This window comes from Phocoena sinus, chromosome 13 (genome assembly GCF_008692025.1).
Source record: "Phocoena sinus isolate mPhoSin1 chromosome 13, mPhoSin1.pri, whole genome shotgun sequence".
Taxonomy (NCBI): domain Eukaryota; kingdom Metazoa; phylum Chordata; class Mammalia; order Artiodactyla; family Phocoenidae; genus Phocoena; species Phocoena sinus.
The window spans coordinates 31432887-31451810 of NC_045775.1; the positions used below are offsets into that span (position 1 = coordinate 31432887).

Consider the following 18924-nt stretch of genomic DNA (forward strand, 5'->3'; position numbering starts at 1 on the left):
GTTTTTAGCCATGAGACTGTTTATAAGCAGCATGATTATCAAGTATGGGTAAATACGGCCAGGCCTCTTGTGTGGAGTGTTTGGTTTACTAAAAGTCAATAAAAAGATTTCTAAGAATATTAAAACAGAAGTAAGCACTATACAATATTGAATGGCTGCACAATATGGAAATAAAAAGTGGAATGTACATATTGGGCTTCACCTTAAAAAAGTCCTCATAGAGAAAAATTCTAAGGGGATTCGGGTGCTAAATATTTGTTAAGTACTTTCTGCTGGTATATTAGACATGTGTTTACTCAGTCATTTAATGAAATAACTGTTGTTTTATCCAGAAACATGATAAAGATTTAAGAAGAAATGCTCACCAAAGAAAGGCACACATGGTGGATTAATAGACCTGAGTTTTGCCAAATATTTCTTATAGTGATCTTCACTTAGTTCATGAGCTTCTTCTAAAATTTTCTTTTGGCGACTTGGTATTTGCTACAATAAAAAAAATAATGTTTAGGGAATATAAGTTTACAAAGGGAATCACAGGTTTTGCCAAAAAATGCCAGGCTTAGAGTAAAGCCCAAACACAACAGTATCAGTTTGATTCTAAGAATGATAATACTGCTTCAAAGAGACTATCTTCATAGACCCTAGTACAAACGTAAAGAAAAAGTGTGTGTGTGTGAGAAATCTATCTTATCTTGCCATTCCTCAAACAAGTATGTGAGCGTTTAGTTGTACATTATATTACAAATAAGGTGGTGAAATCTTTTTATTCTTCTAACTTAGGCTAGGACCTGTGAATACATTTTAATGAGACTGCCTAATTTACAAAGAGCAACCAATTCAATACAAAATTTAGGTAATTCCATCATTTCAGCTGTTACTGAAAAGATAGATGAGGCATGTAAAAATTAAAGGTCATAATTGTTAACATCCTGATTCCTAGGAACAGGGAATGGAAAAAACACCTTTAGATAAGCAAACCTACCTCAAACGTGTGGTCTAGTCTGTATACAGGTGATGAGTTCATAGCACTGACAACCTCAAGGACACCATTGAAGTTGTTCAGCTCTTGAAAGACTTGCAGAATCTCAATTATTCGACTCACCACAGCTACTCTTTCTTCTAAGTTTTCAGTTTCTACAATACATCTGGGAATCAAAGACAAAAAGTGAATTAAAAAATTTGGAGTTTTCCCAACGAAGATATGATTTAAAGAATTTAGCAAACAAAATGGAATGGAGGGCAGCTATAGTGTAACAGTAGAGAATACGTATTCAGAATGGCAGGTAAATAGTAGGTGAATGGAAGAGAAGGCAATGCCTTCGGTCAGGCATGCTGCTTGTCACTGTTTTCCAGACTGATACAGTCAACCGGTCAGTCATTCTTCCTATTATATTTGGTGCATTCTCTCTCAGTATTGGAGTTCTCTGATCAGTCTATCATCTTGTTGAATGTATGCTGGTCTTTAGGATGTGGGTGTGTTCTAGGGAAATTATTCTCAAATTTTAGAATTCTCTGCCTCTTATTCTTCATCTAATTGTAAGATTTTAGTGATTAATGCTTAATTTCTTTCTTTGACATACAGAAATAATTACCTACATTTCTAAGAACAGCTCTTTAGATAAGCACTATAATGTTAAAAAGTGAATGAAAGTATTTTACCACCATTCAGAATAAAAAATTTTTAATTATTTAGAAAGAATAAAAAAGTCAATGAAAACAAAAGCTCTTTACATTTAAATACCAAGAATCCTTGGAAAGTACATATACATCCAACTAAATAGCTAAAAGTAAGCTATGCTCAAAAAAGAATTCCTCAGTGAGCATTTACTCTCTATTTCTAGTATTTGAGAAAAATTTTTATTTACTAATTACTTATCAGTAAAGAAAATATTTTAAACTTGGTTTTCAATAATGTGATAGTAAACAACTCAATCTAAGAAAAAATAAAATACACATATGGAAAAAATAAATCAAGATTAAACATTAACAAAAATGTAAAGTTGTGGATTACACTATTCTCTGGTGAGGCTGATCTAACACTGAAAAAAAAAAAAACACTGCAAAACTATCAAAATAAATTTGCCTTATCAAATTAAACATGTTTATGCATTAAAGCGTCAGATGTCTACAAATCATGTACCAGCTAACTAATTATCTAGACATTTTAAAAGGCATGATACAAGTATAATATGTTTACATTTTTTTTAAAAACTCAGTTGATATTAACTAGGTGTACACAATGAGATCACCTGTGGAGCTTTTATAAAAAACCAGGTAAGTCTGGGATGATTTATCCGGAAGTGACTTCAATTCTAATGCACATCTATGGCTAAAAAACCACTGTGGCAAATGAACAAGAACCTCTTCCACTGAAAAGGCAGAAACTGGAACCCTTGTACAATGTTAATGGTGAGAATGCAAAATGATGTAGCCACTATGGAAAACAGTATGGAGGCTCCTCAAAAAAAATTAAAAATAGAACTATCATATGATCAGCAATCCTACTTCTAGGTATTTATCCAAAAGTACTGTAATCTCAAAGAGATATTAGCACTCCCATGTTCATTGCAGCACTATTCACAATAGCCAAATGTGGAAACAACCTACATGTCCATCTGCAAATGAAAGGATAAAGAAAATGAGAAATATATGTATCATGGAATATTATTCAGTCAAAAAAGCAGGAAATCTTGCAATATGTGACAACATGGATGAACACTGAGGACATTATGCTAAGTGAAATAAGCCAGTCATAGAAGGACAAATACTGCATGATTCTACATATATGAGGTATCTAAAATAGACTCATAGAAGCAAAGAACAAAATGATGGTTGCCAGGGGCTGGGGGAGGGGGAAATGGGGAGTTGCTAGTCAACATGTATAAATGTTCATGTTGATTAGCACTTATTTACACCAGATAAATAAATTCTAGAGATCTGCTGCACATTATGCCTATAGATAATACTGTATTTGTACACTGAAAAAAATCTTACCACAATTAAAAAAAGCAAAAAGAGAAAGGAAAAAGGTCAGGAAATGGCCGCCTTCTCAGTAATCTATTAAAAAATAGGACAGAAATGAAAATGGTCTGTATGTCTTATGAGTCATGTTTCCTCTTTATAGACATAACTTTTAATTATTATGATGGCAAAGCGCTTCTGCAACTGAAGTGTAGTTATTTGACTTGATAAAGAAGAAATCAGGAAGCAACAGTTAGCGGGCAAATTCCAAAGTTTTACTTTTTAGAGGCTAAGAAGTAATAACATAAATAGAAGGAAGTCCTAACTTTCAGATGACTTATTTCTCGTTAGGAATTGCTTTCTGGTCTTTATCCACACTCTAGCTCACATTCCAGTCATTCCTTTATGTCACTGGTCTTGTGTTCTGATAATGCCAATATGATCTGTGGCAACTTCATATCACCCTTATAAAATATGGGTCAAGATCATAAAAAATATGGCCAATACATAAAACTCTAATATGTGGCTCCAATTATAAAATTGTATTGAGATTCTGGACTTTTGACATGACAGTGTAAGAAGTTCTGTTTACTTACTCCTCAGGGAAACTGGTGAAAATTATATATATAATTATATACATAAAGTTCTAGCAGTCTCTGGAAATGGCCCTAAGAGCAAATGGCAAATAAAGAAACATCTACTCGGACTTCTCTGGTGGTGCAGCGGTTAAGAATCCGCCTGCCAATGCAGGGAACATGGGTTCGATCCCTGGTCCGGGAAGATCCCACATGCCGCAGAGCAACTAAGCCCGTGCACCACAGCTACTGAGCCTGTGCTCTAGAGCCCGTGAGCCACAACTACTGAGCCCACGTGCCACAACTAATGAAGCTTGCGTGACTAGAGCCCATGTTCCACAACAAGAGAAGCCACCGCAATGAAGAGTAGCCCCCATTCGCTGCAGCTAGAGAAGGTCTGCATGCAGCAATGAAGACCCAATGCAGCCAAAAATAAATAAATAAATAAACGAACAAACAAATAATTAATTAAAAAAAAAAGACAGAGAAACATCTATTCAGGAAAATGTACAACAATTCAGTAAGAGAGGCAAGAGTTTGTAGTATCTGAACCAAGACTTCCTCTACCCTCATTCCTCAGAGAACCTCGCAGGGTTAGTAGGGTGGGGGGCAGTTAGCCCAGACAGCCAAGAACACAGGGCTCCCTACCCCTCTGACCTCTAAAATGTCAGGCTTCACTGGGGGAAAACACAGGCAACAGTAAACTGCCTGCAAGACAGACGTGATATGTCAGATTTAACAAAAAAAGATTTCAAAGTAGCCATTCTGAATTTGTTCACAGAACTAAAGGAAAGTATATTTTAAAAGTAAAGGGGGGGTATGATTACAATGTGCACCAATAGGGAGTATCCTAAAAGACACAGGAATTATAAAAGAAACCAAATGGAAACTCTGGATTTGAAAAGTACAATAGTTAAAATAAAAATTTTACTAGAGGAGCTCAATAGTCCATTTGAACTGACAGAAGAAAAAAATAGTTAAACTTGAAGACAGAGGTATTGTTTAAAAAATGAAGGCAAAATAAAGACCTTCCCATATAAACAAAAACTAAGAGAATTTGTTGCTAGCAGACCCACCATACAAGAAATTGTACCGCAAGTTCTTCAAGCTGAAAGCAAGTGACCCCAGATGGTAATATGAATCCACACAAAGACACTGGTAAAGGTAATTATATGATTATAAAAAACACTATAAATGCCTATTTTTTTCCTTATTGCTTTTCTTAACTGATTTAAAAAGCAATTGTATAAAATAATGTGTATGTAATGTATTGTTGGGCCTATAACATAGAGAAATGTAATGTATGTGAAATACATTGCCAATAACTACACAAAGAGTGGGTGAGAGCAAAGCTGTAACAGGCTAAGAAAATAATGGCAAATGGTAGTAAAGCAATAATTATAACAACGTATTGTTAGATTTACATCGTTAATTATATGTAATATATATTACAATACCACAAAAGGGAGGGAGTGAATAGAGCCACAGAGGAGTAACATTTCTACATATCACTAGAATTCTGGTATAAATCTGAAGCTAATTCTGTTATGATGTATGTGGCAAACCTAAAAACAATCATTAATAAAGTAACTTAAAATGCTGCATTAGAAAATTATTCACTCAGTGCAAAAAAAAGGAGGAACAGAGGAACAACAAAAAAACATGAGACAAATAGAATTGCAGTGAAATTTATAACATAACTGCTATGAAATGTAAGAAGATCAGTAATACTTACTTCTCAAACCACAGAGTGAGATTAGTGGTATGCCGGATCATTTTCAGAAGATTAGGAGAATTAATTTCTTTGTCTTCCTTTGTCCACACACTTCCAACTAACTCTGATGGCTGTACAGCTCTAAAATCATCAAGACATAATTCTATGTGATACTTTTCCCTCTAGTATACTGTTTTATTAAGTAAATGAGATAAGAGGTTTATGAAAATAAGAACAAAAACATTATAATTTTGCATCATTTTCTATAGATTTAAAAAAACTTTGTATGCATGTACCTGTGTACTTTTTTTTTTTTTACTGCTTTATAGTAGCATTTTGCTTTGGGCAAGGTTGGGATTTCTTCATAGTATCTTTCCCAGCGCTTATAAATATTATCTAACAAATTAGGGTGAGAAAGTAGTTTGGGATAATACTTTTAAATAAATGATAATGTTATAATAATCAGTCCAATGAGGGTATAGTAATCACTGCATTCATAAATCTTTTTTTTTTTTTCCCCTCCTAAAGGAGGGGGAAAAAAACCCTCCTGGGAAGGGTACTGGGAAAGAAATAAAATACATTCTAACACTGATTTTGGGAACAGTGATGATTTTTGGTGGGAGATCTATAAATTTAGTTCCTTTTTTCATTTAGTTTTTACAAAATAAAATAGTTTGAAATCTAAATAGTCCAAATTTAAAACTAGAAACAGACATGTTTTTGAGATAGTAATTATATCAATGTAGGAAAACTATAAAAGGCTAAATGGCAATGACTTAAGTTCTCAATGACAATGGCAGTAGCTAACTCATTGAGCCCTTACTCTGTGCTGGGCAATGTGCTACATGCTGTAAATATATGGACTATTTTAAACCTTGCACAACAGCTCCAGGAGTAGGTACCATCATTAGCCTCATTTTACTCTTGAGGAAACTAAGCAGCAGAGGGATAAAAGTTACACCAGAAGGTTAAAGTTGCCCAAGGATACCAAGCCAACAATTGGTAAAGCCAGGATCTGAACTTAACTTTACCAACTAGGGGTGACTGCAGAAAGAGAGAGGCTGTAAATCCAGATAGAGCAAAGAGGATGAGGGAGTGAAAGAGGAGCCTTCCATACATCAGGCCTTATTACAAGACACTTCATGTACTATCTCATTTATGTCTTATAACAATCCTACATGGCAGGAATCAGCATTTCATTTTAAAAGTTAACTCATTTGAAAGGATTTTTCAGCTTGAACATCAAATTACATACCGATATAGATCTGATTCAAGTAAAGTGAGTTGTCGAGCAATTTCTATTGGGTGTAAGGTGAGCAGGTCAAAAGTCTCTATGTGCCCAGGTCTGCTTATATGCCACTCAACTGTAGGGGGTGAACTCTGAAATGTAATATTATGACCTGGTCCATTGTCTCTTGCAATTTTTTTCCTTTGGATTATTTTAGTGATGGATTCAACCCACTTTTTCATTGCTTTACCTGAAATAACATTACATAAAAATAACGTTTAAACATTTTAGTCAATAATTTATTTTTAAAAAATAGTTTAAAATCGTATAAGTGATACCTGAATATATCTTTGCTATAAAAAGTTCAAATGATCAAAATTAAAAAATGAAGTTCCCTTTTACCGTTTCCCTATCCCAATCTCAGTTTTCTTCAAGTGGATAACCACTGTTAATAGTTTGGTATATATTCTTTCATATCCTTTTTAAATAAGAGAAAGTAATTTATTTGTAGAAACTTTTCACCTCTATTGTTCTAAACTTCAGTTCAAAATATTATTTTATAATCCTCTCCAAAAAAGATATATCTTGCACAAATAAGATTTATAATGATAGAACATACAACATTAGCTGTTAATCTAACAAACTTTGCATTTTATAAACCAAACAGTGCAGAGGACTCCTTCATTTTGTGTGAGCTTTTGATGTGGCTTCATTCTGTACTAAGCATGAAAGTACTATTATTTAACCCTTTATTTTTTGATTCTCATTTAAAGTGTATGATGGAAATAGAAACAAGTTTGTCTAGGACATCCTTAGACCTATACAATCAAAGTATCTTTAAAACTAGAAGGGGAACTGGAGATCATCAAGCCTAGCTCCTCATGTTACTGAAAAGGAAACTGAAGTCTAAAGAATCAAAATGATTTTGCCAGAGTCATTTATCTAATGAGTGGCAGTGTTTGGAAGAGAACTCTTGTTCCTCGGCTCTCAGGTTCAGTATACTCTACTGCCTCTCTGATATGTTATGCACTATTCACCTAATTGTGTCCCAGTCAACCTCCATCGTGGTGTTATAATGGCACAACAGTTCCTAATTGTCCTTTGGGACACATATTTTCAGATGTGTTAAGACAGCATAAACTGAGACTTTTTCTATCCAATTCCAAAATATCAGTAAGTTGATTTACTAAATGAAAATTCATTGGATCAACAGGATGATTATTAAACAATTTGTAGGTCAAAACTGGCAAAAATTTTTAACTTTTCCAGTTGGTTATGCTGGCATTATTACAAATACCTCTTAACTACACTGAGCAGTAGTGATGTCAGTTGATAGTCACCATATTGGTACTTTTATTACACATAAAACTAAGGCACTTAAAAAAAAAATACCTCTTACTGTTCCAATAAATTCCTCCATTCGCTGCAAAAGATCTGCATCTCTTTCAAAATCGTAGAAGTGGTGCTCTACCCAGTGCCGACATACATTTAATACTCTATGGCATTAACACAGAAGAAGAATCGAATTACATGGGAACTCGGACATAAACATTTATCACAATGAGTGGTATAAATGAAAACAGAGTAACTCTTACCAAATTAAATACAGCTGACCCTTGAATAACAGGGTTTGAACTGCACGGCTCCACTTATACTTGGATTTTTTTTTTCCCACTAAATCTATACCACAGTACTACACCCTAGGCAGGTGGTTCAATCTGTGGATGCAGAACCACAGATTCAGAGGGCTGACTGTGGATTTTCTACTGTGCCAAGGGTCAGTGTCCTCAACCCCCACGTTGTTCAAGGGTCAACTTTAATCTTATAAGTGGCTTACCACTTTCAAAATTCTATGTTAATTAAGACTTATACAGTAATTTCTGATAATTCCTCTTTACTTCATTCATTTTACATGTTACTTCCTCCTTGCTTGGGAAACATCCTTATTTAACTCTGAAACAAAAATTCAACAAAAGCTTATTTACTTCAGTTATTTATTCAATGCTTACCGCAGTTGTACAGGCTGTATATATTCTTTTCTAAACCTTTTTAGTTCTGCACTCAAGGGCTGATCTCCATTCTCTATAGCTATGCGATCAGCTTCTGTTGGCTCAGGCTCTGGAATTTCAAACCTAACATAAAACAGAACAAACTAATGAAAAGATCAATGATATCAAATTATGCAAACAGAAAACTACAAATCTTTTCACTAGTCAGCACAATCAAGAGAGCACTGGAAAAAATACTAAGGATATACACATCAGTGAAAACAAGTGGATTCTATAATGTAAAGACTAATAATTTAATTTTTAAGAAGAAATTAATACTTGCCAATACAAATAAAACCAACTAGAAACATAATAAAGAACACATGCAAAGTCTAAAAATAAGTGTGATTATAAAGTTAAGGGAATGATATTCATTTTTGGCTTGTATAATTACTCTGAATCAGCCAACATAAAACTTTTTAAGGGTAAGTTCTGAAAAGCTGACTGCTCTTTGGGTACATGAAACACTTTTCTTGATGACAGTACTTGTTCACTCTATTTTCCTCAACATGTGGTGTATTTGAAAAATTCTGTTTAGAACATTTAAATCATTAAAATTTGAATTTCCAGAGCCTAAATTCTACATTTTTATAGTCTTTAACTTGATTAATTCTGTAAATTTGAAATTTCACATACTGAGTTTCCATGTAAAAAAGTCTGCCTATATTTGTATTTAAATAATCAAAGCTAACATGTTATAAAATAAATGGTCATCCAAGAGATTTTCTTCTTAAAGTATTCATGAACGACAACTTAAAGCTCATTCAATATATTTCCATATCTTAGCTCAATCTCATTAAAAAAAAGAACAAAGAATTTAAACATTTTAAATTGACAGACCTTTCTATTATAAGACTCAGTAGTTCTTGAGGTTTACAAAAGGATCTATATGTTGTAAGAAATGTCCGAACAAAATTGGGATCTATGAAGAAAAAGGAAAAATATCTTATTAAAATCTTTTATTCAGAATGATTAAAACTATTATTTACATTTTCAAGAGAGATTAAATAGTCAATTTTAAAAGTCCCAAAATGTTTTGACCACACAGAATGCTTTGGACTTTGAAATCAACTGCTAACTTTAGTTTCTTCCTAAATTAGTGGCAAAATCATTGATACTAAAATTTTACATCAACTTATTTCTTGACCTCTGCACACTCTGACTAGCTGATATTAAACTCATTATTGGCCACAGGAATACAAAGGGAAGAAAGGCAGAGCATAAAAGCAAGCTTCCATGTGCTACATGGATCTCAGAACATCACCAGTTGGTTTATCTCCCTTGTAAACAGAAAGGCCACAGCAATAACCCATTACTTTTCCTGCTCTTCAGACTAGTTTATCTGGATTAGTTATCTGGATTTCTTTAAATCATGTTAATAGAGCATACAACTGGAAATTGGATCTCATAATGTTGTAGATTAAGTTAAATAGTTTCTAAATTGTTTTATGTGCTAAAAGTCTTAATTAAAACTGCTAAAAGATGCTTATAAATACCTATAAGTTATTAAAACTATTAAATGTGTAAGAATATGTTGATTTGGCTCTATTCACAACTTTTAATTACTTTCATTGCAAGTAGACGCAATGAGAGTTCAATCACAAGAGCGGGGGAGTCTTCAACTCCTTCCATGAAAGGATTTGCTTTTCATTCATACTTCATGAAGTAAAGCAGGAAGCTGACTGAGTGTGATCACCTCTCCAGGCCTGCCTACTTGAGTCTCTCCTTGACAATATTCTCCCAGAGTTGTGGAGAAAGGCTGCTGTCATCAGCACAAGAGACCTGGGCTATCATCTGCATAAAGGGAGTTGGGGGTGGCGGGAGACATCTTCCCATAATGGGGAATAAAAAAAACACTCACCACTCACTGTAACTCAAATTTCATCAAGGTCCACATTTAGTTTTAAGAGTCTTTAAAAAGGAGGAGGGGAGAATTCATTAACTTGAGTGTTTTTATTGGGAGTATCCTTTTCCTGCTTCATATCACTAAGGAATGGTAAGCTATAATTTAATGATAAATTTATTGAGAGTAGCAACTACCTTTACTTTTGTTAGGCTACACACTATGGATTCTTTATAAGAAATACAATGTCTGTTATTAGCATAGGATTTAGCCAGAATCAAATTCATTTGCATGGAAAATCTCTATTTAGTCTGATTCTGTCTGATTAAGAATCACCCTAAATTGAGCCTTAAAATAAAATAACTATGTTAACTTACCCCCCGGCCAAAATCAAATTCATGGATTTATCATAAAATAGAAATCTATTTCCAGTCTATTGGTATATGTGGTCATCAAGATAATGAATTGATTTAAATATCAGACAACCTTGAATTTAAGATTATAATAAATTTTTAAGTTAAAGAAAAATTTACATAATAAAAATATATTGGTTTTAAATGGCCCTCTTCTCCTTTAGCTTCATACCTTCTGAGGCTAGAGTGGGTTACTGATAAAAGTGATTTAAATAGATACAATCCTTTAGTAATTTCCTCTTTGTTGGTATTTTATTGTTTGTCTTCAGTTACAGAGTTCCTCAAACGTTAAAGACTAATGTCTCAACCAGAAGAAAAGATTTTAAAACAGAAGGCTGTACAAGATTTTAAAACAGAGATTTATATCGGTTTCATCACAATCCTCCCTTTCAAGAATCTTCTTCCTGTTCTGCAAATCTATATGTAAAGGTGAGGCTACTCAAAACATCATGTACTTAGGAAGCAAAAGCAGTGGCCACTGTAGAGATGCTGAGCTGTCACTGTTGGAGAGGCCAGACCCTTAGTACAGAGTGCTCCAAATATCCCTGAGCTGTGTTCCAAAATTAAGGGTAACCTCTCCCTTTTTTAAAAGAAAAGTTTATTTTAGTCTAAAAGCCTAAAATCAATATCCAGATCCACTTCTCAAATGCCACCTAAGTCAGGCTAAAAAGTTGTGGGATATCAAAGATACTTTTAAGTTGAAAAACAATAAAAGCAAGTTCTAAGTGAATTAAAGTATGTTTTAAGAAAACTGGCTATTTTTAAAGGCAAACTATTTTAAAACAGCCTTTTCATCTTATACCAAAACTTCTGGCCATTTCAGTGCTTTACTAACTGATGACAATGCTGGGAAAGTCATGATGTGCCTCAGTGCCACATCAGTCAAAAGGGATCACATCAATTCCTGATGTCCTGAGCATTCACATAATTCATTCCATATGATTTCTGTGAAGTGAGCAGGGCGGCTGCTGTTTTTCCCTTTCTACACATGACAGAAGTAACTAAGAGTTATCCAAAGTCACACAATAGAGTGAAAGAGATGGAACCAGAATCTAGATCGTGTGATTTCTGATTTACTGCTTTTTTCTGCCATATCATCTGACCTCCCTGGATTAAAGGATCTGTTAAGGTTTCCAAAGCTGTGAGAGCTAAATATAAAGAATGAATCCATGAGTTACATAATCACTGTAGAAATTCACATAAATGATTAATTCAGAATGAAGCTGTAAACTGCTAATCTTGGTTAAAGGCACTAAAGTCATTGAGAAATTAGCAGTCTAATTGTGATTCTGTAATTCTTGTTAAGCCTTCTTCCAGATTTTAGGAAGTAGCAGCTGTACCTTCCTGTACACTATTCAGAAGAGGAGTTTCTGAAGCTGGCGGTGCAATAAACACTCCCACAATCATCACTGTTGTATTAACTTCTAAAGTGACTCAAGTTTAAGTTGTTTTTAGCTTGATTAGAAATTAGAGCAGTCTTGCCAACAGAAAAAACCAGCAGAAGCTAAAAATAAACCAAGAAAAATTGGCAAGAGTTTAAGTACTTTCAAAAAACATCTTAAAGGCTGCATATATTCCCAGGCTTGTATTAATTTAGGCTCTGTTTCTAGTTTCTAAAGCAGTGGGAAATTGCTAATGAATGAAAAACTTATACTAAGAGAGGACATAACATCTATATTTGAAATTTTGCACAAAATTCCATATTCCAGAAGCTATTTTTATTTCTATTGATTTCTCCATTTCAGTGACAGTGACACATATGTCACACTAATCACTGGAAACCTTTATCTTATTGATGATACAAAGGACTAAAATACTTAGATATTTTAAAAGTATCCGTCAATAAGGACAGGTTATATAATTTTATAGGAAAACAAAGTACCTACTTACATTTATCAGACAATGATAATAGCTAAGTTTTATACTGCCTCTGTTATCCACCTGTATTATAAAGTGATGTTTCAGAGACAGATGGAAGGCAAATGCGTTAAAAATATAAAAGCCAGGCTGATTTGGTTTTAAAACATAAGCACAAATATTTGTGGAGAAATTGAAAATCAACTATTTCGATATTCTCCTCTTTCTGTTTATCGCTAGTGGATGTAATTCCACAAACCTCTTTCTCAAACACAACCCCTAATGGATTTCAATACAAGAAATGGCAAAAACATCCTCTGTGGTTTTTCTTCTTCACCATTTTAGGTAACACTCTTTTCTACTCTCAAAGCCCTGGACTCAGATGTCCACCATGTTCACTAGCTGCTCCGCCTCCGTCTACCCAACCTCTCTGTGTGTACAAGTACCTGCCAACTCTACCATCAAGTCCCCGGTCTCGGCCCAGGCTATTTCAAATATGAGCCGTGTTTTCTATTTTCTGCTGGCCTTCTAGCTGCCTGTCTCCCTCATTCTAAAGCTATTTTCTTTGATAATATTTTATTGTACAATTCTTCAAAATCTTAGGAAATCAGAGTATATTTACATTAATGTTCAGAATACAGCATACTAGATTCGAGGTGATAAATTTAATCCTTTTTTAACACATTTTTATTGGCAAGGTCAATAAATTTATGAAATATTTGTTACATAGAGAGTTATTTATGTAAATACCCCTCCCCCAACCACCATAGTGAAACACCGTTAATCAGGATGTCTGTTCATGTGATAATTCTCCCTTTAACACAGCCATTTAAAACGCTTCAAGAAACAATAAGCTCCTCAACAAGGATTTATAAACAATCACTCTTGAATTCCTTAAAAAAGGAAACAGACGCTATGCTGACGCACACACACTTAAAAAAAAAAATCAGAGAGTTTAAAAATAGAACAGCACTGCCCTATAGATCAAAAATTTGTTCAAAAGATTTTTTTAAAAGTTAAAACACCCGAACTGAGCTTATACAGGACACAAACTCCAAAGAAATCTAACGCAGTTTTTTGCAAATTTTCTATATGAGGGCATAAAATAGCGGTAAATACTTTAAAGAAAAATATCAACTGGCTTAAATTTTTTCAATACCGTTTTCTTTAAAAGAGAAATTCACCATGCATGGGAAACACCTTTTCCCCACAATTCAGTATGAAAAGCTTTTATTTCCATGTAATGTCAGTTCTGAAAGACCCCTACCACAAAGTCATCTCATTTCTCTAAGAGAGACTATCAAAACCAGACATACCATATTTCTTCACCCATGTTGTTTTAAAGTCTCAATAATTAATTTGTACTAAATTATTTCCTATAACTCTGTAACAGAAGTGAAATTCCTACTTTCATCTTCTGCTTTTTATGTATATTGCTTTGTGCTTTCTTACTGTAGGTAAAAGTCTCTTCACATCCTTACCAGATGCAGAATGATCCACTTGACTAGACAATTTCCCCCCACACCATTTCAGATGAATTCTGAAGTTCTGATGTAGTTAACTAACTATTGTATGTCTAGAAACACTGGACCTGAGGCACTATAAATTAGATCCCACATAAAACCCTGTTGCAATTCTTTTGAGCAACAGTTAAGCACCTTCTAATTCACCTACATTTACAGAGCAAACACCACCAATAAACTGACTGGATTTTGTTAAAAACTAAAATTATAATGACCAACATCTAAATATAAACTAAAATCTATGCATTAAAATAGAAGTTATCTATAGTCAGAATTTATTACCTATTTCAGTAAGAAAAATAACAGTACTCTGACTATATCTTCATAGTAGACCTGTGTTTGCCCAGAAGTGAACAAACTGTTTATATTACTGGCAATTCAAACTAAGCAAGTAATTCTCTTTATTTTTACTATTCAATATACATAATAAAAATTATATTCTAAAAATGAAAAAATTCATGAGTCAGTGTAACATGGTTATCAAGTATACTCTATTTCAAGAGTCAAGAAACCTAATTTCTAGTCCTCTTTCTGCAATTAACTAGTATGATTTCTGGCAAATCACAAACTTCAGGGGCCTTGGGTTTTGGTCTATAAAGTGAAGGATTGATCATCTAAGATCTATAGCTCTGTTTCATAAATTACTGTTAAAACACTTGAGTGATCAAGCTGGTTGAAGCCACAATGAAGTCTGAATTAAGTAAGGTTAAACAAGTTTTCTGTTTTTTATGATAATGTCTGAAAGTAGTGCTTATTAGTTATTGGATTTTTCTCATTTATTACAGCCAATGTCTTTTATTATAATTCTATACAATGTAATAAAAATATGCAAGTTAAATTTTAGTTTTTGTTTCAGTGTAAGCCACAACTTGCACTGTATGTTCTCTGGTAAAATACCTATCAACCAACTGAACCAAAATTAAATAGAGCAGACCAACAGTTCTTTAAACAAATAGCTGATCTATTATCATTGTAGTGAGGACCAAGAGTCCATCTGAGCTGGAAAAGACCTTAAAAACTAGCTGCTTTCGTGTTTTACAAGTTCATACATGGTCTATTAAAAATACATTCTATATTGCCAGTAATACATTCAGTCACAGACCTTACAGAAGTCAAATAAGCTACTAATTAATACTTATTAATTATTAGACGTACCGTGTGTACGGTAAATCACAATTCATGAAAGCTGCTTACGGGTTTTAGTTACACTAGTAATATATTTATGACATAAATTAAAATATTCAATTAAGCTTCAAAATAAGATAGGAAAGAAAAATGTCAAAAAACTTAGCTACAACACTTCTGAACCCAAGAGTGGCTTTTTATTCCTCAAGAAATTAATGAAAGGAATTTTTAAAAAAACTTTATAACATTTTAAAAAAGTAAAAAATCTTGTCAGTTTAAATTTGAATACACCTAACTTTGCAAAGTTCTATAAATTGTTTTATATTAACTAGAATTAAACCATTTAAGTTATTCTATTCAAAAGCTAAAAATTAATGTAAATGAGAGCAACTATCAAAAGTAACTAATAAAACACCATAGCAAAAGTACTGTGTCTACAGACTTAGCTAGCATTGTGTACGTTAAGGAGAAAAGACTGCCAAGACTAAAGAAAAACTATCAAGCTATGCCTGTTCTAGTTTTGCTTGTTTTGAAGTTTCCTCATTCAAAAAATAAAAGGCACCGTCCCCTGAAAAAAAAATATTTAATTGTAGTTCTATAACTGCTTATTAATAATCATAAGTCAGTTCTGTGAAATAAAGCAAGCAGTAAAGAAAATTTTTATCATTAACAATAGGAGCTTTAAAGAAACAATTATATTAAAAATTTTGAAACTTGAAAATATTTTCCAAATCAAATAAATACCACTGACTTGTGATAGTAAACACTAGTAAGTCTTCTTTAGCACCTGCCACTTGTATTGCTCTACAGAAAGAAAAAAAAAACAACTTCTGCCTCACATAGATAAGAATCTAACGATTAATTCTACTCTAAATAGTCTAAGAACCCAAAACTAAGGTACTTAAAACTATGAATAGTTTAGAATGTTTATGATAAAAAGTTCTGTGAATCTTCCAAGACACAAAAGTCAGAATAATGTGGCAAGAAGAATAACCTGAACCTTTATAACCTTAAAAATTCCTGCAGAAGTAGCAAAGAAATAACAATTTTGCAACTACCAATTTCAGGTAATGAATAAAAACATTTTTTTAAGCTGTATTCTAGATCTTAAAGAAGCTGATGGTCATCAACTAAATAAATAGGTCATATTAATTACGAAAAATTGTACCTCTCAAAATAAGTTTCATATGTAAAAAAAGATGACAGAATAATCTATTTTTCATGTAGAATCCTTGGCAGCTTATTTAAATTTTCTGTGCTTTGATTTGTTTTTTATTTTGGGGTCAGTAAAATGAATATACTGACTACAGTATATTTTTCTAGGTGAAAAATCAATAGTAAAATTGGAATCCCAAAGTCTTCTTTCATTATATTCAACATGCTTCAGTTACTGCCTGCTACTACCAAATGGTATACACTTAAAGGGCCCAAACTGCTTTTAAAATTAGCCTATGGAAAACACTATTATTTCACTATGGAAAAGACTAGCAAAAGAACTACCAGATTCAACTGGTGCCAGAATAGTTTCCAGAGAAAACTGAGAACCCATTTGAAGGACTTTCAAAACTGGAGAAATGTCCCCAGAAACACACATATCCTAGAGATAGAAATATATTTAAGCAAAAAGTTTGGAGATGGAAGTTAACTTACACATTCAACTATTTAAGAATAGCACTTATAAGAGTTGTGGTTTGATTTTATGTCTTTGTAATAAAAGCATTCTTTGAAAATAAGTTTATATTTATAAAGAGCTTTCACATATTTCATTTATTCTTTCCAACAATATTCTAAGACAGCTGCTGTGATGTTGATTTTTGAGATGAAAACTAAGGTTCTAAAACCTTAAGGAACTGTGATAGAGTGAAGGTGTGAATCTAACAGTGAGTGCTCTTTCCACAGTATTTTACAATCGTCAAACTTCCTACTATGTAGGGAAGTTGAAGAACACTGGATTATCATGTTACTTTATTAGAAGAAATAAAATTACTTAAAAAAAAATCGATCATTATATTTGTTCCTTACTCTCAAACACGATATTTGATGCAGCCCATTTAAAGACAAACATGTCTCAACCCCCTAGGAATCCTCCAAACACCTATGTTTGTCTCTAAAAATTGCGCTGCTAAGCTGAAACTGTTCTCTAAATAACATCAGTTGTAAAAAGCAAAAAATACTGAAAACTTAAATGACTCCCAGGATTGCTAAATTTAATAAATTTTAGGAATGGAAATTAAGAAAAAGCAATGCTGTATATATAATGTACTACCAGCACAATTTTGGTAATGGATATCAATTAGAATTTTTACTGATTTTATAATCTCAGTAATGAAAAAGAAAGAAAAAAAAAGAGGTAAAGGAGTAAAAAGATTTTTAGACCCTAATGATGATTGATTTATCACTACTTTTAGTCTTGTTTCTGCCACTGTCTAACTGGGTAAATTTAGCCCAGTAACTTTATTTATAACTCTGGTTGCAAAGTTAAAAGTAACATATGTAAATGTGGTAGAAAGATTATAAAATTTCAAAGAAATATAAAGTGACGGTATTTTTAGTCAAAGGAAAATCAACTCTGATAATGCGGAGGTCTTTTGCTGTCAGTTTGCTTTCTATTTTAGGCATAATGACCTGTGCAGCAAAGAAAAATCAGCTTGAAGCAGGAGAATAAAAGTGACAGGCAAGTTCATACTTCTTACCTGCGTACATATGGTATGTGAGCCTCTCTATAAGTTTAATAACAGTTCCTGCTTTGATAATTGGAATTCCAGCTTTGGGCTGCACGTTTTCTTCAAATATGATATTTTCTTCAGAGTCAGGCTCTGCAAATCTATAAACATCAGCACTAGGGAGCCTCATCTGCTCCTCCTTTTCTTCCTGTAGCATTGTCACATCAAGCATCCTTTCCAGTGTACTCCGGTACTGTAAAGATATCAATGCTGCCATCCAATTGTTTTTCTCTTCAGCTGACTTGGCAGAAAATATGACGCTATTTTCATCTTTTAAAATTATCTCAAAAGCATGCTTGTACTCATTGGTGTCATCTTTGTCATTAATTTGTACCTTTCTCATAAAAAACTTTTCTTTAAGACGATACTCTGCATTGCTAGCACCAGGAAGTCTTGGCTGCCCATGATTTGATTTACAGCAAATCATTAAGCCATCAAAGAGAAATATGTGTCTCTCGTGTTTGGCTCCTACACGTGTAAGAGTTCCTTCCATTATAAACTCATTGCAACACTGCCCAATGTCTTTTCCCTCCCAACCATCAATATTCTTCTGAATCTCGTTCATTTTCTTGATTGCTAGTTGTTTCCCCTTCATTTGCTGACTATAAAACCGACATGCAGATTCACTAGGATAAAGGAAAAAACATGGTTAGTACAAAGATGACAGGAAATCTACAATTCATGTAAATAAATGACAGTGCAAAAGTATATTTTAAAAAGTTGCACTGAGAAGGTTTTCACTATTTCTCCAAATATATTAGTGTTACAAAATTGCACAGTTTTGGAAACTAAAGCAACACAGTGGAGACATTTTTTAGTGCTCTAAAAAGAACAACTGACTATTGACAAAATTCTACCCTATAAATTTAGCTACAGAATGATTATTTCTACCATGGCTATGAAATATTTAGAAT

General features: G+C 33.2%; 1 protein-coding gene across 2 annotated transcripts in view; it reads right to left on the minus strand.

Moving 5' to 3' along the window:
- The window catches only part of SOS1 (SOS Ras/Rac guanine nucleotide exchange factor 1), a 160480-nt gene that overhangs the window by 23085 nt on the left and 118471 nt on the right, over positions 1–18924 (minus strand). For both annotated transcript variants that reach the window (XM_032652755.1, XM_032652754.1), the window contains exons 10-17: positions 17981–18636; positions 9367–9448; positions 8488–8610; positions 7871–7974; positions 6506–6728; positions 5272–5391; positions 983–1145; positions 366–483 (exon numbers count right to left, since the gene is read on the minus strand). In XM_032652755.1, the coding sequence (XP_032508646.1) occupies positions 366–483; positions 983–1145; positions 5272–5391; positions 6506–6728; positions 7871–7974; positions 8488–8610; positions 9367–9448; positions 17981–18636 (1589 nt within the window). The remainder of the gene's footprint in view (positions 1–365; positions 484–982; positions 1146–5271; positions 5392–6505; positions 6729–7870; positions 7975–8487; positions 8611–9366; positions 9449–17980; positions 18637–18924) is intronic.